Here is a 27,413-nt window from a genome sequence, read left to right as displayed (position 1 = left end):
GAGAAGATGCTGTGCGGGGACAGGGACAAGGGGGGCGATGGACGATGCTGTGGGAGGACAGGGACGAGGGGGGCGATGGAAGATGCTGTGGGGTGACGGGCACAAGGGGGGCGAAGGAAGATGCTGTGGGAGGACGGGGACAAGGGGGGCAATGGAAGATGCTGTGGGGGGACGGGGACAAGGGGGGCGATGGAAGATGCTGTGGGGGGACAGGGATGAGGGGGGCGATGGAAGATGCCATGGGGGGACGGGGACGAGGGGGGCAAGGGAAGATGCCATGGGGGGACGGGAAGGAGGGGGGCGATGGACGATGCTGTGGGGGGACGGGGACGAGGGGGGCGAGGGAAGATGCCGTGGGGGGACGGGGATGAGGGAAGATGCCGTGGGGGGACGGGGACGAGGGGGGCGAGGGAAGATGCCGTGGGGGGACAGGGACGAGGGGGGATGATGGAAGATGCCCTGTGGGGACGGGGACGAGGGAGGCGATGGAAGATGCCGCGGGGGGACGGGGACGAGGGGGGCGATGGACGATGCTGTGGGGGGACGAGGGGGGCGAGGGACGATGCCGTGGGGGGACGGGGACGAGGGGGACAATAGAAGATGCCGTGGGGGGACGGGGACGAGGGGGGCGATGGACGATGCTGTGGGGGGACGGGGACAAGGGAGACAATAGAAGATGCTGTGGGGGGACAAGGGGGGCGAGGGACGATGCCGCAGGGGGACGGGGAGGAGGGGGGCGATGGACGATGCTGTGGGGGGACGGGGACAAGGGAGACAATAGAAGATGCTGTGGGGGGACGAGGGGGGTGAGGGATGATGCCGCGGGGGGACGGGGAGGAGGGGGACGATGGACGATGCTGTGGGGGGACGGGGACAAGGGAGACAATAGAAGATGCTGTGGGGGGACAAGGGGGGCGAGGGACGATGCCGCAGGGGGACGGGGAGGAGGGGGGCGATGGACGATGCTGTGGGGGGACGGGGACAAGGGAGACAATAGAAGATGCTGTGGGGGGACGAGGGGGGCGAGGGACGATGCAGTGGGGGGACGGGGACAAGGGAGACAATAGAAGATGCTGTGGGGGACGAGGGGGGCGAGGGACGATGCTGTGGGGGGACGAGGGGGGCGAGGGACGATGCTGTGGGGGGACGGGGACAAGGGAGACAATAGAAGATGCTGTGGGGGGACGAGGGGGGTGAGGGACGATGCCGCGGGGGGACGGGGAGGAGGGGGGCGATGGACGATGCTGTGGGGGGACGGGGACAAGGGAGATAATAGAAGATGCTGTGGGGGGACAAGGGGGGCGAGGGACGATGCCGCAGGGGGACGGGGAGGAGGGGGGCGATGGACGATGCTGTGGGGGGACGGGGACAAGGGAGACAATAGAAGATGCTGTGGGGGACGAGGGGGGCGAGGGACGATGCCGCGGGGGGACGGGGACAAGGGAGACAATAGAAGATGCCGTGGGGGGACGGGGACGAGGGGGGCGAGGGACGATGCCGTGGGGGGACGGGGACGAGGGGGACGATGGACGATGCTGTGGGGGGACGGGGACAAGGGAGACAATAGAAGATGCTGTGGGGGGATAAGGGGGGCGAGGGACGATGCCGCAGGGGGACGGGGAGGAGGGGGGCGATGGACGATGCTGTGGGGGGACGGGGACAAGGGAGACAATAGAAGATGCTGTGGGGGGACGAGGGGGGCGAGGGACGATGCCGCGGGGGGACGGGGAGGAGGGGGGCGATGGACGATGCTGTGGGGGGACGGGGACAAGGGAGACAATAGAAGATGCCGTGGGGGGACGGGGACGAGGGGGGCGAGGGACGATGCCGCGGGGGGACGGGGACGAGGGGGGCGAGGGACGATGCCGCGGGGGGACGGGGACGAGGGGGGCGAGGGACGATGCCGTGGGGGGACGGGGACAAGGGAGACAATAGAAGATGCCGTGGGGGGACGGGGACGAGGGGGGCGAGGGACGATGCCGCGGGGGGAACGGGGGCGAGGGGGGCGAGGGACGATGCCGCGGGGGGCCGGGCTGCAGCGGGCCGAGAGTCACTCCGAGGGCGGGAGGCGACCCGAGGCGGAGCCCGGCCCCTCCCCGTGGCGCAGCGCGCTCCCCGCTCCTGGCAGCGGCGCCGGGGCGGCCGCCTCAGCGCCCCCTTGCGCGGGTATAAATAGGGGCGGGCGGCCGGGCGCACAGCAGCCCCGTCTCCTCCTCCTGCGGCGGCCGGCGCCATGAGCTCCTTCGGCTACGACCCCTTCTTCCCCGCCTACAAGCGGCGCTACGCCGAGAGCCCCCGGCTGCACATGGCCGCGGTGCGCAGCAGCAGCAGCAGCAGCGGCGGCGGCGGCGGCGGCTATGGCTTGTCCCGCTCCCCCTACTCCAGCCTCTCGGCGCCGGCCTCCTCCGTGTCGGTGCGCCGCAGCTACGCCGCCTCCTCGGCCTCGGCCTGCCTGCTGCCCGCGGTGGAGAGCTTCGACCTGAGCCAGGTGGCGGCCATGAGCAGCGACCTCAAGTCGCTCCGCAGCCAGGAGAAGGCGCAGCTGCAGGACCTCAACGACCGCTTCGCCAGCTTCATCGAGCGGGTGCACGAGCTGGAGCAGCAGAACAAGGTGCTGGAGGCCGAGCTGCTGGTGCTGCGGCAGAAGCACGCCGAGCCCTCCCGCTTCCGCGCCCTCTACGAGCAGGAGATCCGCGAGCTGCGCCTGGCGGCCGAGGAGGCCGGCGGCGAGAAGCAGGCGCTGCAGGGCGAGCGGGAGAGCCTGGAGGAGACGCTGCGCGGGCTGCAGGCGCGCTACGAGGAGGAGACCCTGAGCCGGGAGGAGGCCGAGGGCCGGCTGCTGGAGGCGCGCAAAGGGGCGGACGAGGCGGCGCTGGCCCGGGCCGAGCTGGAGAAGCGCGTCGACAGCCTGCTGGACGAGCTGGCCTTCCTCAAGAAGGTGCACGAGGAGGAGCTGGCCGAGCTGCAGGCGCAGATCCAGTACGCGCACCTCTCGGTGAAGATGGACGTGGCGGCCAAGCCGGACCTCTCGGCCGCGCTGCGCGACATCCGGGCGCAGTACGAGAAGCTGGCGGCCCGCAACATGCAGAACGCCGAGGAGTGGTTCCGCAGCCGCTTCACCGTGCTCACCGAGAGCGCCGCCAAGAACACGGACGCCGTGCGGGCCGCCAAGGACGAGATCTCCGAGAGCCGCCGCCTGCTCAAGGCCAAGACGCTGGAGATCGAGGCCACCCGCGGCATGAACGAGGCGATGGAGCGGCAGCTGCAGGAGCTGGAGGAGAAGCAGAACGACGACATCTCCGCCATGCAGGTGAGCCAGCCCCCGCCCTCCCCGCCCCGCGCGGCATCGCTCCCCCCGGGACGTGGGCGGGCGGGGATCCGGGGCCCCTGGAGCGCCCGGGCCGGTCGCTCGGGCGGGCAGCGGGGGAGCGCCCCGGGCAGCATCCCCAGCAGGAGCTGTCCAGCACCCGCAGCGCCCAGACGGGTAACTTCAGGCACCATCCCCAGCGCCCGCCCAGGGAGCTGCCCGGCGCCGTGGGGTGTCACTCGCACTAACCCAGGGAGCTGTCCAGCACCTAGGTAAGTAATGAAGGCAGTAACCCCAGCATCTGTCCAGGCACGGTGCAGAAATCCCCATCATCTACACCCGGATCCAAAGCCCATTGAAGTCAGTGGGAATACACTAATTGTCTTCTGCAAGCTTTGGATCAGGCCCTACTCAGGGAATTGAAGCCTGCAGTGTTCTGGGCAGCTCAGAGCTCTCCCCCTGCAGGGAGCCCCGGAACATAGACTGTGCTTCTTTGCAATTAAAAGCAAAATGTCCGTGGTGCTTGTATCCTCAGCTATAGGAGAAAGTAACAAAAAAGGTTTGCATTAAGCAGGATGTATATTAATTACAGGAATAGTTTTTAAAGAGTTAAGTTAAAAGCCAATTCCGGTTAAATAAGCAGAACTCAGCAATAAGAGTCGCATCTAAAAAGGTGTCATTAGTTATGATGAATGTTTTGCAATGCTTATAACAGAGTGCAGTTAAATGAGCTGCATTACTTACAAAGGTGTTTAACACAGTGCTAATTACATGACTACAGTTAAAAACCCTCATAGTTATGATCACTTTGATAAATGTTGGCATACAGTTCTATTAGCAGGATTAAAATTCATTGGGTTGAGATATTTATGAATTGTATATTGTCGTTAATGAATAAAATCGGAATGGGTGGCATTAGTTCTAATGCATGCTCGATTATATTAATTACATGGATACATTTTTAAAGGATTTAATTGATCCTTTAATGAAAAAATAATGTAATTAATTAAGAAGATAATGCCAGAAAATGCAAAAGGAGTAAAGAATAAAAGATTAAGAAAAAATGAAGGGAGTATGTATTTAAAAAATACAAAAATTTCAGGAATAATTTAGTCCTTGAATCACTTATTACTGTATGTAAAATCTTGTGGCCCTTACTCAGGCAAAACTCTTCATCAGCACCTGTCAGGAATAGTCTAGTTATTATATAGTTCTGTCCTGAGTGCAGGGGACTGGATTAGATGACCTATTGCGGTCCCTTCCAATCCTACACTTCTGTGATTCTGTGATTAAAGGCATTTGGAAGTTTTGCCATAGTAAGAAGTACAGGATTATATCATTAAAACAAAATGTGATTCAAGAGGGTCATTCTCTCCTTTAGTAACCACCATATTAGGAACTAACTAGTTTGAAGTAGCAAAGAATCCCTCACTTCTTTGATGGAAATGGAGTAGATAAACATATCTTCAAATGCAGGTAGTGGGCACAAAATGTAATGGGCCAGATCTTTAGCTGGTGCAAATCGATGTAGCTCCACTGAGGAACTATGCCTGTAGATACCATCTAAGGATCTGGTCCATTGTGTTTATTGGCAGGAAGTTCCATGAATTAAAGAAAAACGACATTAGGCTAACACGTAAAATAGTATTTGTTGAACTGGTGTAGCTTTACAACATAACTTGCTTTCTGTCCTCAAATGAGCACTGCTTCTTTAAAAAAGAGTGGGGACTAAAATACATTTTGGCAACTGTTTGTGAGAAACAGGGAAAATCAAAACCACTTTGGATCTTAAAAATATTAAATGAAATGGAATCATATATGCTAGACATGGAAAAACCCTATCAGATGATGCGGCACTTAATGTGAGTTTCAACCTTCTATCTGAAGCCAGACTTGGGTCCATGAAATACATTCCCTTGCTGCAACAGGATTGCATTTAATTGGATTATAGCATTATTTTCCAAGCCATCACTGCAGTACATAAGAGGAACAAAAGATTTTATGTTTCTGAATATTCTTATTCCCAACAGGACACCATTAATAAATTAGAAAATGAACTGAGAACCACAAAGAGTGAGATGGCCCGTTATTTGAAAGAATATCAAGATCTTCTCAATGTGAAAATGGCTCTGGATATTGAAATTGCAGCATACAGGTATGATGGAGAAAGCGTTAAGTGAATCAGAAATTTTCTCTTGCAGCTGGAGAAATTCCATTTTATTTTTCATGCCTCTCGCTAGCTTCAAGCCCTTTATATAATCAGCTCTAATATTCGGCAAGAATTATAGCTGCTGACTACGTTAGCCTTTCATAGACTAATAGGTATCTGAAATAGATAGGAACTGTTAGGTCATTTTCTGCACTCTCTTGTCACTATAGAAAACATTGCTGCATGTTTCCTATAGAATTCTATTTTATTCTTCAGTGTTTTTATTAACTAGCTCCTTAAGCCACTTACAGAAAAAAAGCCAACCAAAGATGATTTGAAGGTGAAGTGTTTGCTTCAGGACAAAATCTTCACTATATAATAAACCTTCCATGCTTAGATTTGTTGAATACAAAAAAATTTATTAGAACCAGCAAAGCCTAATTAAAATAATAAATACAAAGGTTGGGGTTATCAACAGTGCCTAAGTGAGTTCGGAGCACAACTCCCACTAAAAGTTACTTAGGTGCTTTTAAAATCTCAGCTAATGTTTGGGAGCAAACTTACTGCTACATCACTGTTTTATGCTTGACCCAAGGCATTAATGGAAACTGCAAACCTCAAGTTAAAATTATGTTGCCTGCCTGCGTCTGAGTGTAGAGGCAGGGGACTATTTTTTCAGTATAAAACTGCTTGGTATATTTATTAAACTGGGACTCCCTGGAACAAAGGAGGAGGTCAAATGGTTGGGTGTCCCTACTCTGCAGTCCTACAGTGTAACAGAATACAACTATCTTCCACTGTTGTCGTAGTGATGTTATTTTCGTGCTGTTTTTCATTAGTTCCCTTTCAAAGGGATCTTTACATCCAGCGATGCACATTGATGTCTAATTTCTACCTTGGGTAACTCATTTTGATAAAGTGCCATCCTGTCTTTTTGGATCAATGTATAATTGCCAGACAGTTGGTTATTGTAGAATAATGGTATTTGTTACTAAAAGTGTATAAGACGATAATCTTTTTGGGGGCAGGGACCATCTTTTTGTTCTGTGTTTGTACAGCCTCCAGCACAATGTGGCCCTGGCCCATGAATGGGGCTTCTAGGCACGACTGCAGGACAAACAATACATAATTGTTTCTTTTTCCTCCTCTAGAAAACTGTTGGAAGGTGAGGAGACACGGCTTAGTTTCACTGGTGTTGGAAGCGTAACCACTGGCTACACTCAGAGTGCCCCAGTCTTTGGCAGGTCTGCCTACAGCGGTTTACAGAGCAGCTCCTATCTGATGTCAGCCCGTTCCTTCCCTGCTTACTACTCCAGTCACGTTCAGGAAGAACAGATAGAAGTAGAGGAGACTATTGAGGCAGCAAAAATGGAAGTGGCCAAAGCAGCACCCCCTTCAGAAGGAGAAGGTGAGGAGGAGGAGGAGAAGGAGGAGGCTGAGGAAGAGGAGGGAGGAGAAGAAGCTGAAGAAGAGGAAGAAGGTACATTTGGTTCCTTTCAAAGCATGCTATTCCTGAATTCACCTATGCTCATATATGAGGCCTCAATCTGCAAATCTTTGTTAATATAAACACTCCTAACTCAAGTGAATAGACCCATTGGCTTAAATGGGGCTATTCACATAAGTAAGGAATTATTGGATTGACCCCATGATGCATGTGTGGGAAAACCTAAGTACAATCTGAAGGATGAAATCAGACAAATATTGAATGTTCAATACATTATGGGGCTGATCCTGCTCTCCTGGCAGTCAATGGGAGCTTTGCAATTGACTTCCAAAGGAAGAGCATTGGGCTACGTTAATAGAAAGTGCTATTGGCAAATTCTCAAGCCAATAAACAATACTTAATTTACCATTTGCAGACATTCCTGAAAAGAACAGGAACATCTTGAACTAAATATTAATTCCCAGAGAACATCTTGAACCAGATCCTTGGCTGGCATAAATGAATGGGATTGAGTTCAGTGAAGCTGTGCTGATTTACATCAGCTGGGGATCTTGCCAGTTCTTTCCACTGTCCTCCTTCCACCAAAGTACTTTTTTCCCATTACATTCTTTACTAAACTCGGAAGTTTTTAAAGAAACATTTAAAAATAATTATTCTCCGGAGCATTCTTTCCCAGTTCCTGTTGCAATTTGTTTTGTTATTCTGTGTCTTTGAACTAGAGCTCCACTGAGAACCTTCATTCTCTTTTTGATGCTATAATCGTTCTCGGGGCAGCATAAACAATGGGTGGTAAAATCTTAAATGTGGGGAAAAAAATTAAACAGGCAGCTATTAATGATCTGTGATGATTAATCCTTGAGGGAGGATTTCAACTACATACATCTGAAAGCAAATTTGGTTTTATTTAAACAGTTACCTAAGATCCACTTAGTATGAAAGTTCATCTGTAACTAGTTAGTGCATTTTCTAGTGGATCACCAATGTGCTCATCCAGAGTTCACTGAAGTCAGTGGAAAGACTCCTTTTGACTTCAGTGGGTTTTGGATCAGGGCTTAAAATGAGTTGGCAATCAGTTATAGTTTTTTTTAAGGCCAGGATTTTCAAAGGAGCCTAGAGAAGTTAAACACCCAAATCCCTTTGAAATTCAATATGATTTAGTGCCTAACTCCCTTTTTCTCTTGAAAGCCCTAGCTTAAATAAACACACCCTAAACTTAATGTACGGTTTTTTGATGTCCCCAAACTAAGTTCATTTATGCTCCCATTGAGGTCAGTAGAGGTTTTATCACTGACTTCAATTAAAGCAGAATCAAGACCCTGGCTCAGCAGCCACTACATGCAAGATGTGGAATTCTTTATTGCTGCTCAATTTTTAAAGGTGCCAAGGAGGAATCTGAGGAAGCCAAAGAGGGTGAGGAGGAGGAAGGAGGAGAAGAGGAAGAAGCAGAAGAAGGAGAGGAATCCCAAGAGGCTGCTGAGGAAGCTGAAGATGGGGAGAAGAAGGAAGAGGCAGCAGGAAAGGAAGAGAAAAAAGAGACAAAGAAGGATTGATTTAGACTGTGTGTCAGTTTCCCAATCAGGTCACAAAACAATCCATAAATTTACTGAGCTAAAAATGTCACACCATGTATTTAATTCAGAGACAATTTAGGTTTAAAGTTAAAGTTCTATGGTGTTTTTTCTCTATGCACAGTGTAAGTATGCTTGCAGAGTACCCATTGGCTTGCTTCCAGAATATGCATGGTGTTTACTTACTTTACAGTTCAGGAGCTATGTTCAATTTGGATGATTCAAAACCTTAAAATTAAAATAAAATCAAGTCCCTTGGGAGACAAAATATGTTTAAACTAAATTCAAAATAGCTATGGAACCTTGAGTGGTAAAGTAACGAAGGCTTCAATAAAGTATGTGCAATAAAGCTAGACAATAAAGTTAAAGAACTGCATACACAGTTTTCTCATAGTGTGTGTGTCGTATGTTACCAAATACATCTGGAAATGACTGATAAAATTATACACATTAGAACAAAGTACTAATGTTCCAGTCCTATATAGGTGGACATGTAATACTGGTAAATATTCCTTTTCAGCTGGTGCTTTTGAGGACGTAAACACGGAGTTATCGTTCACAAATTCTTCACGTGTCTGGAACATAATCTGTATTGAACAGTCTAAGTAGCGAAGGAAATAATGGGGAGGGGGAGCGATTTATAAGCCCCCTCCAAGCTGCAAAGTGTAGCACATGGACAGACTGCCAGGTCTATGCAGAGCCCCACTGAAGAAATAGTGATTCCATACAGCCACAGCAGTCTGAGTATATGCTCTCAGTTGCATGATTTAAAGCCATAGTCACTACACTTCTGGAAAGGTTTTACATTGCAGCTTGGGAGTTGCATTGCACACATACTGGCATAAGGGACAGGTTTAGTTCAACTCCAGTGTGAGAGAATCCAGTGTGGACAGAAAGGGGAAAATATATATATTAGTATATTCTAACACAAACACAGTTCTCAGAGGGCGTCATTTGGAATTCACTCAGGTCCTTTATGCTTTACAACCTGATCCAAAGCCCACTGAAGTCAATGGAAATTCACTTCAGGGGGCTTTGGATCAGGTCCTTAATAAAAATGATCAAAGCTGTGTTGCATTATGAGAAACTCAAGGGGAATGACATCAAACATTTATATCTTTCTACTTGAATGTGACCTGCTTTCCCATAGAGCTTTCACTAAGTTATCTTCGTACCTTCCCCCCAGGAGTCTTCCTTTCTACTGCAAATCAGCCAATGACTTTCAGCTTCCAAAGATCAGCCTAAAGTTGCACGAAATAGGATCACAGAGTAGACAAAAAATGAGAGCAACTAGAAAGGGAAGAGCGAGGCAAACCAAGACAGCAACTCTCAAAAGAAGATAAGTATCTCATATCTTGTTCTGAGCATATTTATTTTCAGTGACTATAAATGAGGCAGCATGGGAGGTAGTGTACAGGGACACAGGATGAAATTCTGTCCCTATGCAGAGGACCAGCACAAGACTTACGCAACACTTAAGTCCCACTTAGGTAAATTACCAAGTGAAGCTAAACCAATTTAAGCAAAGATTACACTGGGGCTGGAGCACATGATTTACGAGGAGAGGCTGAGGGAACTGGGATTATTTAGTCTGCAGAAGAAAAGGATGAGGGGGGATTTGATAGCTGCTTTCAGGGGGTTCTAAAGAGGATGGATCTAGACTGTTCTCTGTGGTACCAGATGACAGAACGAGGAGCAATGGTCTCAAGTTGCAGTGCGGGAGGTTTGGGTTGGGTATTAGGAAAAACTATTTCACTAGGAGGGTGGTGAAGCACTGGAATGGGTTGCCTCGGGAGGTGGTGGAATCACCTTCCTTAGAGGTTTTTACAACCCAGCTTGGCAAAGCCCTGGCTGGGATGATTTCATTAGGGATTGGTCCTGCTTTGAGCAGGGGGTTGGACTAGATGACCTCCGGAGGTCCCTTCCAACCCTGATATTCTATGATTCTACACCAGTTTAAATGTGTCTACATCAAGAGTTTGCACAGGTTTAGCTAAATCCATTTAAAACTGATCTAAGAGTTAAACCAAAGCAAGTTTTCTAATGTACAGCCCTCCTAAGAGACGGGATGAAATGAGCCATAGATAACACCTTTTAAGTAGTTGGTTATTATTTCCCCCCACTCTGCCTACTAAACCATTCAAGAGATAGAGGGTGTATTTCATTCTTCAAAGAGTTTTTCAGGTGTTTTTTCCCAAGGCGTCTCTCTATGTGTTGATGAGAAAAGAGCTCTGAAGAGGCGATTGTGTGGTGCCAGCCTTTAAAAAGATTTCTCTCTCCCCAAACTCCCAGGAAACAGTGGAAAAGAGACTAAAGCCAGGTCTACAGTAGGAAATTAAGGTGATATAACTATGTCGCTCAGGGGTGTGAAAATCCACATCCCTGAGCGACAATTAAATCAACCCAGTGTAGACAGCCCTAGGTCAATGGGAGAATTCTCCTGTCAGCCTAGCTACTGCCTCTTGTGGAGGTGGATTCCCTATGGAGATGGGAGAACCTCTCCTGTTGGTGTAGATAGTGTCTTCACAGAAGTGCTGCAGCCATGCCGCTGTGCCTCTGTAATGGTTTATGTGTAGACAAGCCACAAGGGAGTTTAGCAAGAAGGTATTCAGGAAACGCAACCTTGTCCTCGCATAGAGATAACAAAAGTAAGGTGTAATTTTTTAAGGGTGAGAGCAATTAAACGGTGGAACAATTTATCAAGAGTCATGGGGGATTCTCTATCACAGACCATTTTTAAATCAAGATTGGATGTTTTTCTTCAAGATCTGCTGTAGGAATTATTCTGGGCAAGCTCTATGGCCTGTGCTGTACAGGAGGTCAGACTAAACGATCACAATGATCCCTTTTGGCTTTGGAATCTGTGATAACTGGAGTGACTGCTGGTTCTGGGCAAGGAATCCTAACGGCACTGTCAAAGCTCGTTTTTTCTAATTCTACTTACATTCGGTAATGCTTGTAAAGCTAGACAACTCGGAATGCTTTTCTTTTTCAACATCTTTCTTGATGGGAGAGTTTCTTTCCAAACTTGGCCAATTCTGCTAACCACGATCAAAAATTTACACTGTTAAATTCTTGCTGTTTTAAACACATTTTCTCTCCCTTTCCAGTGAAGCAAAACCAACCACGCATGGCAATTATGGTAAAAAAGGATGAGGAAATCACAAGCATTGCTATTTGCCGTTTGATCAGAAGGCAGGAGAAGTTCAGACTACCTGATACTTCCCGTGCCTTTTGCTAAGTGGTTTCCCTGGCCACCAACACAGAATTTAAGTACAGCAGTGTGTTATCAGTGTGAAATAGAGTATTTGAAATTTCATTTATGTGCCTTTCTTAGACAAGTCTATAATTACTGCATTCGTAGGGCACCACAGTCTGATCCTACATAGGGTGAACAGACAGCAAGTGTGAAAAATCGGGACAGAGGGCGGGGGGGGAGTGAAATAGAAGCCTATATAAGAAAAAGCCCCAAATATCAGGACTGTCCCTATAAAATTGAGACATTTGGTCACCCTAATCCTACAGGCAGAACTCCTGCCCACCTCAGGATCAGGCCCCAGGACATTAAAACAAAACTACAAAATTAATGAACTTGCCTCCCATCTGGGGGCTTGATCCAGCAGAATGCTGAGTACCTACAATTTTCACTGGCTTCAGGGGGAACTTTAGCTCCTCAGCTCCTCACAAGGTCAAATCCTCTAGGAGCATCAGCTGTTGATCCAGGTCTCGCCTGTCATCTGAAGTGACCACCCTATAGCTCTGTGCTTGCTTTGCTCACCAACAGCAGTTGGTCCTCACCTGCCTTGTCCCTCTATTCATGTTTTTTTTCTGGGATCAGCACCCTGTCCTGTTCAGGCCTGTGCATTTCTTTTGCCTCCAGGAGTTGCTTTGTTTAAAGCAGTTATTCTGCCACTTCAACTCTACCTGAAATTTGCAAATAAACAAAGATCAGAGAAGCCTGGCGAGAGTCCTGTCATCAAAGATTTCCTCTGACTGAACTTTTCTTGTAGAAGATCCCATTTATCTTCATCCCCAAGCCCTCCCTTTTGAACGTGCTACAAGCTAGTTGGAAGAAAGGTCGAAAGGTTTAAGCCAGCTCTTTAGGAAACGTGCAAGACACAGATAGGGAAATGTACTGCAGATATTTACTGGTTTCAGGGACTGCTCAGCCTTGTTTGGTTCCTGGAGTTCTGCTCTGCTGGTAAAAGGGAACAGGACAATCTGTATTTGCTGTGCGTGGGAGCTCGAACAGATCCCAGGGCGCCTAGTTATTCTGCTAGAAACACTTGTTTCATGTTTATAAACCTGGGAGCTCTTTTTGACGCAATGCAGTAAACCAGACCAGCAGAGGGGGAAACGTAAGGAAACTTTTCCTCCTCTCACTTTAATATGGGCAGCATTTTAGGGTAGTCAGTGAAGTTGCCATCCCTAGGCTCTGTCTTCATTACAAGATCTATTGTGCCCCTCCCCGCAAGGCTGGGCCTGAATCTCAGGTGAGCAAAACATCTATAGGTCACAGCCGATCAGAAATGGATTCAAACCAATGATTTTTCTTATTAATCAAGTTGGTCTGGTTTTGTTTTCCTATTAGGTAGAACAAAATGCTCAAAAGCTTCAGGATGTTGCATTAGCTAAATATTTCACCATTAATTATTTGCTGCTTTCATTTATTATTTAATATTATTTTTAGCATTGTTGGGGGGGGGAGCCACAAACAAATGAAAAACAAGCTAAACCCAGGTGTTGAGTGTAATGTGTGACATACACTGGGAACGGGGACTCATTTGTATATCCTGTGAAGTACAGCTTCTAGCTTCCCAGAAAAGAAGCATATTTTTCTTCTTCTAAATTGGGTTTTAGTTCTGGAAAATTTAGGACCTAATGGCAATGGCCAAAACAAGTCATTTTGCAAGCAGGTGTTGTAGGCATAAGGTTCCTTCCAAACAGCCCTCCCCATGAATCTCAGTCCTGACCTATATTTGCTTTGCTCACCTTTTCTTGTCCTTTATTTGAGCAGTGTGGTGCTTTTATGACTCTCATTAATCATCCATTAGTAATTTATTGCCTGAGCCTAAGACCACTGAGATCATTGGTAGTCTAGTGGTAGTCTTTATTTGTATGTCCTTAAATTTACACACACGTATCTGCCATACATAACTTCAGATTTTTAAAATTCCTTTCACGGGGGCTTTTGGATCGATTAATGAACTTCTCTGGGGTTCCAGATTAATTAATCCCTCCAGTGATTATGCTGATTTTAAGAAGTAACTGGCACAAATAAGGCAAACGAAATAACCGTTTTGCCTGAGCTGAATTTACTCTCTCTCTTCAAACTGTGTTGTATATGAGATGTCAGCAGACAAAACCCCCTAGCAAAATTAAATATTAATTTAATCTAAAACATGCAGTATTATAAATATTTAGATATATATGTTATTCTGTTACTTATTCCGCCTTGCGCTGTGTTTCCTGTGGGTTATTCAAACAGATCAGATGGAAACATTTACTTTGGGAAATATCCTGAATTCACTAACATGTTTTATACATCAGAGTTTACAGATAGAAAATCTACAGCTCGAAAATAATTAAAGTCTGAAATATTACTTTTTGCCTTTTGCTCAAAAGAGTGATAATACAAAACAAACTTCAACAATGGATAGGCAGCAGGTAGTTGTGACCTTTGCTTTTCATGCTCACTAGTATATTATTGTTTCTTTGTGCTTCCCTCATTGGTTTTTTTGTATCTACTTATTGCCTATAGTCTACAAGCTGGTTTTGTACCAATCTAACTACAATATTTTAGAAACCAATATAGTTAACTTGGTGTAACCCGCTAGTGTGGATGCCGTTATATGGCTATAAAAGTGTTTTTGTTAGTATATATTATTGTTCGCCTGATTGTAATGGGATTTACAAACAGAAGAGAGAGGAGAGCCTTCCCTTCTTACAGGTAACCAGGCTGGCCACCCCACAGCACAGCTGCCAGAACTGCCAGTCATGGAGGCATGCACCCACAGATGGGACCAATAAGGAAGATGAGCCCAGCTATAAAGCAAGGAGACAGCATGAGATGTGGCGGTAGAAAGGCTTGGGATAGTAAAGAGGTAGCAGCCACTGCCCCAAGCTAGCCTGTCTTTGAGATACTGATATGAAGATGAAAGAAGACTGCAAGTCCTGAAGTTTAATGATTGACTCAGTTTAGGGTAAATTGATGGACTGAGCTAATTGGAGATGACTAGAGAGAGATCAGTTAGGAGACAGCTGGGGCTTCTCTAGAGAGACTGCCCCAAGAGCAGTGGACACTGGCACTAGGGGGGCAAAGATTGTGGGTAGGAAAGACTGCCTGCTTTGATTATAAGTTCTTTGGGGCAGGGACTGACTGTTGCATGTGTGTACAATGCTGACCACAACAGTGCTATCACAATACAAATTAACATGAGGAAATGCTGGTGTAAGTCACTTTTGTGTAATAACTCTGTTTAATCCTATGTGCCTCTCTGTCCCCTAGGCTGAGAGTGGACTGTTGTGCCTTCCTGATTTTACAGAGTCTGTGGTTTCTCAGAGACCTTTATAAGGATAGTGTTGAGGGTAGGGCACAAGACAAAGGACTCATTAGACCTGGTTTCCAGTGGCCTCTTGGCTGCAGACTTTCTGTGGTCCCTTGGGCAAGTCATCTAATGTCTCATTTCTCCATCTACAAAATGAGGTTAATAATGCTTCCTTTGTCTGTCTTATCTATTTAGGTTGTAAACCCTGTGGGGCAGGGACTCTCTCTCACTTTGCCTATATAGGGCCCCTAGCACAATGATGCCCTAATCTCAATTGGAGCCTCTAGGGTGCTATCCTAATATAAACAACTACCATACTAGTAATCAAAATTTGTCCATATAAGTATGGTATGATATAACTGTGGAAGAGGGCATGACACAAAAAATATCAGGCTAGTTTGTGACTCCAGATATACGTGTGCAAGTCCACTAGGACTGAGGTCAAAATCTAACTCACTTCACGTAGTGAGCATCATTAGGCTTTGATCCTGCAGAGTCTTATGCAGATCCTTAACTTGATGCACTGTGAATGGACTCATTGACTGCAATGGAAAGACTTGTCTATTTTACATATATATAGCACCTACAGATAATTCTGTTTGAATTATGGATCATTGTTTTCTTTCTTCCTTTTTAGCTTGGCATAAGACCAAAGGACCACAGAGGGAAGCTAAATGTTCTTTTCGAAGCCAAAGAATAAATGGGAAAAATCTAAAATGCATAATGCCCACTGAGTGGTGCAAACCTTACCCAAAAATTCATCTCTTGTAACTAACCTAATTTCACTAGGAGGGTGGTGAAGCACTGGAATGGGTTACCTAAGGAGGTGGTGGAACCTCCATCCTTAGAGGTTTTTAAGGCCCAGCTTGTCAAAGCCCTGGCTGGGATAGTTGGCCCTGCTTTGAGCAGGGGATTGGACTAGATGACCTTCTGAGGTCTCTTCCAACCCTAATATTCTATGATTCGAATGATAATGCCCAGTATTTTGACCCAGGTAGTGGTCCATCGAGCTGAACATTCCTTCATGCTTTGGAACCTACGTAAGAGTTACTGGGTGCTATAATGAAGTAGCACAGATGTAACATAATCTCAGCTGGTGATAAACACAAATGAAATGTTTCATTTTTTTACACTAGAGCTGTTATTCCTGGCTTCTATCTGTTTCTTCTCAATGAGCAGGGTCGATTGAGGTAGCAGTTCAGAGCCCTCAAATCCCACCCATCTCAATGAGCATTGAGGTTAATTCACAGTTCTTGATACTGCAAAGAGTTTAGCCCATTGCAGATCCTGCTACCAAAACCTGATAGCCACTTAGATCCTGATTTCAGTGACACATTGGCATAATGTCTCTGGGCTGGGTTTCTTTGCAGGAAAATGGTCTCTGGCTGCCAGACAAATGCTAAAGAGAATTAGGGGTTAAAATAAAACAAGAATAAATGTGCAGGGAAAGCCAACTGTATTTTCACAGTGGAAGACTCTGGACCTTTGAAGTGTATGTTAGACATATGGGGCCAGATTCAGAGAAGGTGTAAACTGATGCAACTCCACTGACTTCAAGGGAGCCATGCCGATTTACACCAGCTGAAAATCTGGCTCATAATGTAAATTTAATTGCTGGCCAAAATCCACATGCATCTACTGAAGTTGAAAGAATTCCTTCAGATTTACCCTGGTGTAACTGACAGCATTGGTCCATTGTAGCTAGAGGATAGTGCTGCAGTAGACTGAAGTTTGCCCTCTAGGAGTCCAGTTTAACTCCCATTAAAATCTGAGAGAGTTTTTCCATTAACTTTAATGGGAACATACAAATGTAAGAACGGCCATACTGTGTCCATGCAGCTCAGCATCCCGTCTTCCGAGAGCAGCCAATGCCAGGTTTTCCAGAGGGAATGAACAGAATGGGCAATCACTTAGTGAGCCATCCTTTGTATCCACTCCCAGTTTCTGACAAAGAGAGGATAGGGATACTCAGGGAATTGTGTTGCATCATTGTCCATCCTAGCTAAGAGCCTCCATGAGCTTATGTAGTTCTTTTCTGAACTCTGTTATAGTTTTGGCCTTCGCAACATCCACCTGCAAAGAGTTCCACAGGTTGACAGTGTATTGTGTGAAGAAATACTTCCTTTTGTTTGTTTTAAACTTGCTCCCTATTAATTTCATTGGGTGACCCCTAGTTCTTGTGTTATGAGGAATAAATAACATTTCCTTGTTCACTTTTTCCACACCAGTCAATTTTATAGACCACGAGCATATTCCCCCCTTAGCTGTCTCTTTTCCAAGCTGAAAAGTCCCAGTCTTTTTTTTTCTTTATAGATGCTAAGGTCAGAACGGACCATTATGATCGTCTAGTCCGACCTCCTGCTCAACGCAGGCCCCAGAATCTCACCCATCCACTCCTGCGATAAACCTCTCATCTATGTCTGGGCTATGAGTATGTTGAACAGCACTGGTTCCAGTACAGACCTTTGGGGGACACCACTATTTACCTCTTTCCATTCTGAAAACTGATCATTTATTCCTTTCCTTTGTTTCCTCTTTTTTAACCAACTCCTGATCCATGACAGGACCTTCCCTCTTATCCCATAACGGCTCACTTTCTTTAAGAGCCTTTGGTGAGGGACCTTGTCAAAGGCTTTCTGAAAGTCTAAGTACACTATATCCACTGGATCACCCTGGGGAGTTAAATATGGCTGCATACCACTCTTCATTAATTCTGATTGACTTAACGAACAGTTCTGTGTGGTTCTGCTAGTTGGTATCTTACGCATGAAAGTGCAGTTTTATATATATGAACTGCACAAGTCTGTTCTTCATGCCACTAACTTATATATATATATACAGAGAGAGAGAGAGATGCATCTTTTATGAATAAACTGTCTATGGAGATGCTGCCATTTAATCTGCTAATTTTTTGCTTTAATTAAACATCAGTCATCCAGCAATCTGTTGAGAAGAGATTTCATTAATGATAATAGCAGGAGAAACCTTCATTATTTTGCTACACAATGGGGTTTAGATAGGATTTCTCCACTGTGGACGTTTTACATTTCCTTCAGCTACGAACACACACATCTCCTTCCATTAAAAAACTATCTGAATTTCAATTATTGATAGAGTAAAGAATTAACACCACCACCCGCCTCACCAATCCACCTCCCTCCCACCCCCGCAGAAGACATATGTAAATCACTGTTTTTTTCATCAGTGCTACATTTAGCCCATGAAATTCAGGATGCATCTCATTCTGAATACAGACAGATTAAAATGATTGGCAACTCTTTTCGCTGGTGGTATTGTAAGTCTTCTGGTTAACTGATATACTAAGGTAATAGGAAGCAAGTAGTATTCTTTATCTGAATTCCCATAAAAACATTAATTATACTGAATATATGATTTATCTTGTAATAGGGCATATTTGGTCAGCTCCTCAGCTGAAGTAAATTCGAGGTGCTCCACTGACTTCAATTGAACTATGATGATTTACAGCAGCAGACCATTTTTTGTATTTGTGATTTTTTTAGATCTCTTTTTATTAAGTTTTTAATAAATCATGGACCCAATTCTCCACTGTCTTGTGCCTTGTGCAGTCATTTAGTTGTTACAGTAATACAAATAGCAATTTACATGTGTGAAAAATAGGTGTAAAATCAGAGTGGATGTGTTTTCCATTCATTTTACACAAGTCTTATTGGTCACACAAGATGGAAGGCAAAAGAGAATCAGGCCCCATTTACATTGTTCTTTTGCTCTTAACGCCTTGTTTTATTGTGTATTAAAACTTTTTTTTTCTGTATAGGTTGGAATTCAGAGGGCCATTGCTCCTGTAGAGGCAAGTGGTTGACTTTAATGGAAGCAGAATGAGGCCATTGCTGAGCTCTTTTGAAAATCCCATCCTTTGTTCTCATTTCAGTGGGATGAAATTGAGGCCTTCATTTCAGTTTTCTGTATGACTCATAGATGCTGTTATCTGAACAATCGCTAACTGGAGTTGTGTGTCTGAAATAATGTCATTAATATTTTTTTTAATGAACAGCTATTTAAAAAGTAATCAATTATATTTAATGTCAACGTTGCCTTTAGGGCAGTTTTCTGTTCCCAAAAGAGTATAATTACTCTTAACTTTTGAACTGTGTAATGGTGTTTCGCATTGACAAAGAAGAGTCTCAGATATGAGTTGGGGAGCAGAGCATTTTAGGGATTTGGTCAAGGAGGCATCCACCTCTAAATTGCTGGGCTGAATCATAGCTAGAGCCAGAGCCATCAGCAGTCACTGCCTTTTGATGGGTATTTGGAGACCTTTGTGAAATGTATTGATGGTTCTCAGCCCACTTACAAATGGACAAACACCTGTATCCAAAACGCATCACAATCCCTACTGGCTCACTTGGTGGCAGTCTCAACAAAGGGGCCAAGGACTGTATGGGCTCTAGAGACTCTCTTTCACCCCTAAGGTGGTCCCTACAGATCGGGGTACCGTGTGAACAGAGGAAGCTTAAACTACTCCTATCCATGCTTTAAAACATCAAATACTGTCCACCCTACTCACCCAAGTAGTTCTGTGAGAGTGACTCACGCAAGTAAGGCTTGCAGGATGTGACCCAAACTGGCTCATTCACTTTGTAGGGCTGTGAGTCTGGACCTTTTTTACAAGCTTGTGAGTTCCAATCCAACACCCATTGAATTTAATGGTAATATTCCCATTGGCTCCAATGGACATCGGATCATAGAATATCAGGGTTGGAAGAGACCTCAGGAGGTCATCTAGTCCAACCCCCTGCTCAAAGCAGGACCAATCCCCAGTTTTTGCCCCAGATTGTTAAATGTTTGTTTAAAGACGCTCCCAGTGGTTGGGAAATGCAAAGACACTTGCAAAAAGCCCAAGCACTTTGTAAACTGAAGCTAATTTACTATTAATGCTGAATCATTTATATTTAAAAAAGTCTGGGGAGAAATTCTACTCATCAGAGAAACACCACAGAGCAAGGCATGTTTCCAATATGACCTTTATTGAGCAAGTACTGCTGCGACGGTTCTACATCGAACAACAAAAGGTTGCGTACTGTGAATGTCAACTAGGTTCTCCCATGAACAAAAGTCCATCTTAATTGCACCAGTGAGGTAAACATAATTATTCATAAGTAGCTCTTTTTAAGGCGAGGAGAATTCTGGGTTTTTTTCATGATTGTTTTGTTTTGTTTTCTGTTGGTTCTTGGCTCAGTTGGTTCTTTGCATAATACCCCTTAAGACGTTCCTCAGATGTGTTCCTCCGACAGTTTAGGGAATTCAAAAGCTTCCTTTCCTCATGCATTTGTTTGTTTATTTATTTAATTCCCCAAATTCTGTGGAGGGAGAACATCTTGAGCTTGCATGCATTTCCCCCCAGTATTGCACACACACACACAAAAAAAAGTAAAAGACAGTGTGTCTGGAGCCTCCATGAGAGAACCTGTTTTGCTTTAAAGCTGTCACTCACATGCATTTTGCAGCTGTCATATGGCTTAACCTTTTTCAACAACCCAAGCTCTTTTCAATTTTTTTAATTTCTATTTATTAGTCGCTGTCTTGTACTTGCTTTATTACAGCATGAGAAGTGACTTTCTCAACCTTCTTGGTGGAAACCATTTTCTCTTCAAAAGTTTCCTCATGCTCCTCTACCTTTTGGGTGACTGTCACAGACTTGGTGATGTATTTGGTTGTACTGTCCGCACCGTCGCTCGTGATTTTCTCCACCTTTTTGGTGACCACAACTTTCTCTTCGCTCTTCCCTTTCTTCTCTTCAGATGGACTCACATCCAGGCCATTGGTGACCACACCCTTGTCTTCCTCCTCCACTTCTTTTTCTTTGGATTTCTCCTCCTCCTTCTCATCCACCTCCCCATTCACTGCAATGTCTTCTTTCATGGACCCCTTGGAGGCCTGGTCACTTTCCTCTCCTTCACTGCCCCCTTCCTTCATTTTGGACTCTTTCTCTACACTGACTTTTGTTACCTTTGTGACCGAGATGGTCTCTTCCACCGCAGCCTTTTCTTCTTTCACTGGGGATCCCGGCTTCTCTGGGGATCCTGGCTTCTCTGGGGATCCCGGCTTCTCCTCCTTTGTTTCCTTCTCTTTACCTTCCTTCTCCACTTTCTGTTCTTCACTTTCTCCTTCTTCAGCTTCTTCTCTTGATGCCTTCTGTTCTTCCACAGCCTCTTCTGCTGCAGGAGATTTAGGTGGAGATTTTGCTAAAGACGCTTTCACTTTTTCCACCTTCTCTTCTACTGCAGCCTTTTCAGCCTCTTCCTTGCTCTTCCCTTCAGGTTCCTTTTCTTTCTTAGTCTCCACCTCAGCTTCTTTTCCCTTGGCTTCGGCCTCGCCTTCTTCTTCTTCTTCCTGCTCAGCCTCCTCACCCTCTTCCTTTTCACTCTTTTCCTCTGCTTCTTCTTTTTCAGAACCTCCTTCTTCTGCTTCATCAGATTTTGCAGCCTCCTCCTCCTCCTCCTCCTCCTCCTCTTCTTCTCCCTTCTCCTCCTCCTCCTCTTCTTCTTCAGCTTTGGGTGCAGCTGCTTTCACTGGAGCTTTCTTCTCAGCTACAATTTCCTCTTCCACTGCTTCTTCTTCCTTCTTCTGTTCTTCCTGCCTGGCTCCGGTTGCCAGTTCCTCTGCAATGGCTACCAGGGCATCATCCATTTCAGACTTTTCATCCTCCACCTTTGTCTCTTCAATGATTTCTTCTACAAATTTGTGCTGGACCTTTAGCTTTGGTGGCTCAGCTTTTGATTTCTGTATTTTACTAGATGATATTGTGACCGTGGGTTGCCTGTGTGTAAATGTGGGACCAGTAATGCTTCCCGAGAAGGCACTGAATCTTGTCTCTTCACCCTCCAGTAGTTTCCTAGGGAAATAAAGAGGAGGAGGGGAAGTTAGCATGTAAAATGTCTGTCTTGTGTCTGCAGTGTCTCAGAGAATTGGAAAGGTGTTTCAAGTATGTGGGATATGCTAAGGACGATGACAATATCTGTTGGCCATGTTCAGTGGGACTTCAGTAGGCTGGGATCAGGCACCTTACGCCCAACACAGTAATATCTGAGTGCTGCCTACAACACACGTTTCTCCTTAGCTTGGTTTAAATCTCATGGTTGTCAGGCTTGATCACAACGTTTTGGGTCTTGTAAAACTATAACAAAAATGCTTCGGCCACATTCTCAGTCTGGTGTAAATCAGCACAGTTCTGAGCATAGTCATTCACTTCAATACAGCCATGCTGATCTAGACCTTCTGAGGACTGAGCCCTATATGTTTAAAATATAAATATTCTAGCTTAGATTGTTAAAGCCAATTAGGGCATTTGAATCCCTATTTCTCATTAATTTCATCAAATTAATGAGAAAATCCCTTCTATGATTTGAAACTCTCAGCCATAACATGTTCACCAGAATAAACCACGTTAACCTTGGTAATAAAATAAAAGACGTCCATTCTCTGTATATTTGATAAGCCCAGCACACTGCAGGGCTCTAAAGATGTTTACTTTCCAGTAGTCTGTTTTGATGTTATTTATATTCAGAAATGCATTTTCCCCATCTAATCCTCTGACCCAGAAAATCAGCGCTTTCATGTTTTATTTTAAAGCCATTGTTGCAGTCTATTTATTTATTTATTAAGCAACCCAGTTTCAAAAATAAACGTGGCAAATAAACAGTTACAAAAGCCATGCAAAAGAAGCTAAAAAAAACCCATCCTGCCGGATGATGGCAATAGCAGCTACGTCCCTGCTCCAGGATTACTTCACAGAGGATTCTGAAGGAAAGTTAAGAAAGAAATGTGAAAGTGTTTTGCAATGTGCAGATTAACGGTGCTCATCTGATACCCAAGTACATCCGTGTTCTAAAATAACAAGAGCGCATTAAAACTACCCATGCTGCTTGCTCGACATGCTCAAAGTGAAGTGAAAGAAAATAATTACAGATTAAAAACAGTCATCTGCTTCCTACTTTTGTGAACCAAACAAGAACAGAATGCTGCATTATGGAACCATTGTACTGCAGTGTAATGGTCCTATCCCATTCCCGGTGAAGTCTATGGGAGTTTTGCCATTGACTTTTACAGAGCCGGATCACTTATTAACTCAAGAAGATTTCTTAATGTGAAGAGGTCTTGCATTTGCACAGATTTGAAAGAGTGCTAATAATTTGGCTGAGTGGCTATTCTTGCATTTGTTTGATGCTTATAGGGGAAAAATCCTTGCCAATGATAAAAGCTGTTTGGGCAGAGGTTGGTTGGAACCAGCAGCATCTGCAGTGCAATTAGTATTCCAGACACATCCACAGCATTCCTATGGTACCTGTATGCAGCAATTTCAATATCCAGCGCCATCTTGACATTGAGGAGATCCTGGTATTCCCTCAAATGACGTGCCATTTCCCATTTTGTACCCCTCAGCTCGTTTTCCAACTGCTGAATTGTGTCCTGCAACAAATACATAAAATCCCCATAACATAATTACACTTGTATCCAAAAAGCATCCCTGCTCAGATAATACTATTAACTCCTATACTGTAGCTTAATAGCAGCACTGAAAAAAGTTCTGTAAGGAAGCCTTTTAAAAGCCCACTCTTAAAATCCAGGGCTAATATAAGAAAGGGATAAGCGCACAAAAGGAATCTGATCCTGGTCTCACTGCATTGGGCGTGTGAATCAGGCCTATCGTTTTGCAAATAATTGTGCATTACAATAAAGCTTTTGGGGCCTGATTCTGCTGTCGTTACTCAGGCAAAACTCCTTCTGAGGGAGCATTACCTCAGCGAGGACTGCAAGTTCGACCTTTTAACTTTCCCCATGTATTTTAAGATATTTATTAGCTATCAGTAAACTACTGTAAAGAGTTAAAAGCTGTGTTAAAACATCTTTTTAAAATCTTGGGTCAGATTATTTTATGACTAAGCAACAGCAAAATGTAGACCGTATATTTGCAAATTGTTAAACTTCTCTGATAAAGGTCATTTACTCTATCCTTAGGGTTAAAAGTTTGCATAGTAAATCGATGTGAGATTCTAAAAGAACAGTTAACAATCTAAGCAGGAATATTAAACACACTCTTTGTAAAGAGGTACCGTGGACTAAATATTTACTATCAGAGGGAAGAGCAGACAGCTAAGGGGGTGAAAGTCCGGGGACAAGCATTGAACACTGCTTATTAGACCTCTGGATCGCATTGCACAGCTGGTCTTTTTGCACGACGCAAGCCAATTTTGCCTAGCATGGGGTTTTTTTCTTTATTTTTGGCACCTTTGCCGGAACTTTTGGTTTGTTTCGCACAAGCCAAGTTTGCATCTCAACTGTAACTCAGTCCGTCTGCGCCCCTGCCCTGCCCACGGTCGCTCGGCAGCGCACGAGTTTCATTTTGCAGTGGTCGAGGTAACCCTTTTTTCCCTTGCTGGGCTGCATTTTGCATTGCTTTACACCTGCCCGGGGTGGGGCCCTTACCTGGTAGGTCGAGAGATCGTTGCTGTGGCGCTCCTCGATGTCGTTCAGCTGCCTCTCCAAGGACTCCTTGGTGCCCCGCACCGACTCCAGCTCCACGCTCTTGGACTGCAGCTGCCTCCTGTACTCGGCGATCTCCTCCTTGGCCGTGCGGATGGCCTCTTTGTTGTGCTCCGCCGCCTCGGTGAGCTTGGCATAGCGACACTTGAACCACTCCTCGGCTTGGTGCATGTTCTGGTCGGAGTGGCACTCCAGCTGGCTGCGGATCTCCTTGAGGGCGGCGGTGATGTCGGTCTTCATGTAGTCCTTCCTCTCCACCGTGATGTGGGACGCCTGGATCTGGGCGAGGAGCTCGGCCACCTCCTCCTCGTGGTTGCCCCGCAGGAAGGCCACCTCGTCCTGCAGCGACTGCACCTTCTTGTCCAGCTCCGCCTTGACCAGGGAGGCCTCCTCCATGTCCTTGCGCAGGGCGCGGATGGTGGCTTCGGTCTCGTCGCGCAGCCGGGCCTCCTCCTCGAAGCGCTCCTTGAAGCGCTGGATGTCCTCCTCCACGTGCTCCGAGTCCAGCTGGAGCTGCGCCTTCTCGTGGTTCACCTGCTCCAGGGCGCGGCGCAGCTCCCGCAGCTCCTGCTCGTAGGCGTCGCCCAGCTGCGAGCGCCCGGCTTGCTTCTGGCGCAGGGCGGCGATCTCCGCCTCGATCGCCCGGTTCTGCTGCTCCAGGCCGTGCACCTTCTCGATGTAGCCGGCGAAGCGGTCGTTCAGCCCCTGCAGCTGCTCCTTCTCGCTGGAGCGGCTCAGCTTGAAGTCCCCGGCCCCGTTGAGCAGGGAGGACTGGCTGAGGTCCAGGCTCTCGGAGGAGCTCAGCACCGCGGAGCTGTAGGACACCCGCGGCGCGCCCAGGGCGCTGCGCTTGTACGGGGAGGAGGCGGTGCTCGGGGAGCCCCGGGACCAGGACTGCGACCTGAAGCCGCTGGACGGGGAGGCGCTGGCCCGGCTGTAGATGGCCCGGCTCTCGGTCATCCTCCGGTAGGAGGGGTTGCCGAGCGTGTCCAGGGTGTAGCTCATCTTGGAAGACTTTGGGATGTGGGCGGCTTTCACAGCGCGGCTCCTGCCCCTGCCCGCACCTTATATACCGGAGCCGGGCCGGCAGCGCCGCTCCAGACACATGCTCCGAGGGGGCGGGCCAGGGAGGCGACACGTGGCAGCTAAAGGCACAGCAGCCGCCCCCGGGGTCCTCCCCCCGGCAGCTGGCCCCTCCCACCTTCCCCGCCCGTTCTCCCCCCTTTTCTTCCCCCCTCCTCGCCCTCCTTTTCTCTCCCCTCTTTCCCCTCCCCTTCCCTCCTCGCCTATTCCTCCCCTCTTCTTTCTTTCTTTCTTTCTTTCTTTCTTTCTTTCTTTCTTTCTTTCTTTCTTTCTTTCTTTCTTTCTTTCTTTCATCACTTCCTCTTCTCTATTCCTCCTCTCCCCTAGCTCCCCCCTTCTTCTCGCCTTCCTCATCTCCTCCATCCCTACCCCCTTCCCTTTTCTCTTTCCCATCCTCCCCCTCCCATCCTTCCCCTCTCCTTCCTTCCCCTCCCCGCTCGCTTCCACCGACTGCACGGCGCAAAGCACAATGGAGCAGAGTCAATTCACTCCCTGCGAAAGAACAGCGACAAGTCGAAGGTTACGCTAGACAGGGAGGTGGGTGGGGGGTGCGGAGTTTCTCCAAGGGGGGCCCGGGCAGGCATTCTGCGGTAGAGTTGAGGGAGAGCCCACTGAATACATTGGGGAGTCAGGTAAGGTCTGTGTGTGTGTGTGTCTATAGGAGAGATAGCCATGGCGGTTTCAGCACCACGGCCAGCGGCGCGGGCAGCTGGAGAAGGGATGGAAGGGGAAATCCATGCAGAATAAAAACACGTCTCCGGATGGTTTGTCTGGTGCTGTGATTGCCCCTCCCCGGGCAACTATAATAAAGCCTAGCTAGTGTGCTGTTTGTTTTAAATGAGCAGCGTGCGAGTGTCAAGCCGGGGCTCCATCTGCAATGCAGAGTAGGAGAAAGGATCAGAGAGTGACTAGATGTTCCCTCCTGAAGTTATTTCCTTTCACATACAGCTGTAAAATTCTTAGCCCGAGACATTCCTATTAAGATGACTCCCGGGAAGCAGGAAGGCAGGGAGAAGATGGGATAAAAGAAAGAACACCCCCCCCCCCCCCAACAAAGGTCTGACATTTGAAGGTCAACAATGCTTTGGAAAGAGAAGAGAGGTTTGGGTGGATTAACAGGAAAGTGGGATTGCTGCTTTGTGATCATGGAAAGCACCAGAAGTGACTTTCGAGTTTTCGGGGTAAATAATAAAAGCAGAACCGTGAAATTCTGCAGAAGGAAGTTGATTGCATTCTAGCATGTAACCACTGCAGGGATAGAGCACCCACTGCAGGGATAGAGCACTCACCTGTAATTGGTACAGGGAAACAAGAGTTTTTCAAAATCCCCTTGGATCGAAAGTCTTTTGTTACTCATTTTCTGGCTCATGGCTTTGTTTTTTCCAAAGATGGATCTATCTATCTATCTATCTATCTATCTATCTATCTATCTATCTATCTATAAAAAATAATGCCTGGTGCATTTTCTCTTTGAAGACTTGTTAATACTTATGCTTTGGGGGCACAGTGTAATTTTTGATGAGTACGTGGGTGGTGACTAGCTAGCATCCTGTGGACTTTGCATTCTTGGATGTACACAGTCAATTAACTAGTTAATTACAGGGATAAATCATTGCTGATCCTGGAATAAAAATGATCTATGGTTCCTGAATTCCTTCCTTATTGTAGGCACTGAAAATGTATGCCTCTTTCTACTCAGAAATCGGTAAAATTCGAAAAACAAAACTATGTTCACTAATTACCTTCTCATTTTTAGCCCTGTGTTTGAAATGATGTTTAAAATGCTGCA

General features: G+C 46.4%; 2 protein-coding genes across 2 annotated transcripts; one reads left to right on the top strand and one right to left on the bottom strand.

Annotated features, from left to right (window-relative positions):
- Window positions 1–2,233: 2,233 nt before the first annotated feature.
- On the top strand, window positions 2,234–8,453 carry NEFL (neurofilament light chain). The gene is made up of 4 exons (XM_077805552.1): window positions 2,234–3,310; window positions 5,338–5,462; window positions 6,608–6,936; window positions 8,281–8,453. Exons 1-4 carry the CDS (start codon window positions 2,234–2,236, stop codon window positions 8,451–8,453), a joined length of 1,704 nt encoding a protein of 567 aa, XP_077661678.1.
- A 12,116-nt stretch (window positions 8,454–20,569) lies between these two features.
- NEFM (neurofilament medium chain) lies at window positions 20,570–25,546 on the bottom strand. Its single transcript, XM_077805800.1, has 3 exons — window positions 24,485–25,546; window positions 23,343–23,467; window positions 20,570–21,893 (listed from the first exon to the last, which is right to left on the bottom strand). The coding sequence occupies exons 1-3, from the start codon at window positions 25,544–25,546 to the stop codon at window positions 20,570–20,572; spliced, it is 2,511 nt and encodes an 836-aa protein (XP_077661926.1).
- Window positions 25,547–27,413: the final 1,867 nt, after the last annotated feature.

This window comes from Eretmochelys imbricata, chromosome 26, assembly GCF_965152235.1.
Source record: "Eretmochelys imbricata isolate rEreImb1 chromosome 26, rEreImb1.hap1, whole genome shotgun sequence".
In the NCBI taxonomy this organism is placed as follows: domain Eukaryota; kingdom Metazoa; phylum Chordata; order Testudines; family Cheloniidae; genus Eretmochelys; species Eretmochelys imbricata.
Note: the sequence above shows the minus strand (reverse complement) of the source record. Positions and strands in the feature narration are given on the sequence as shown.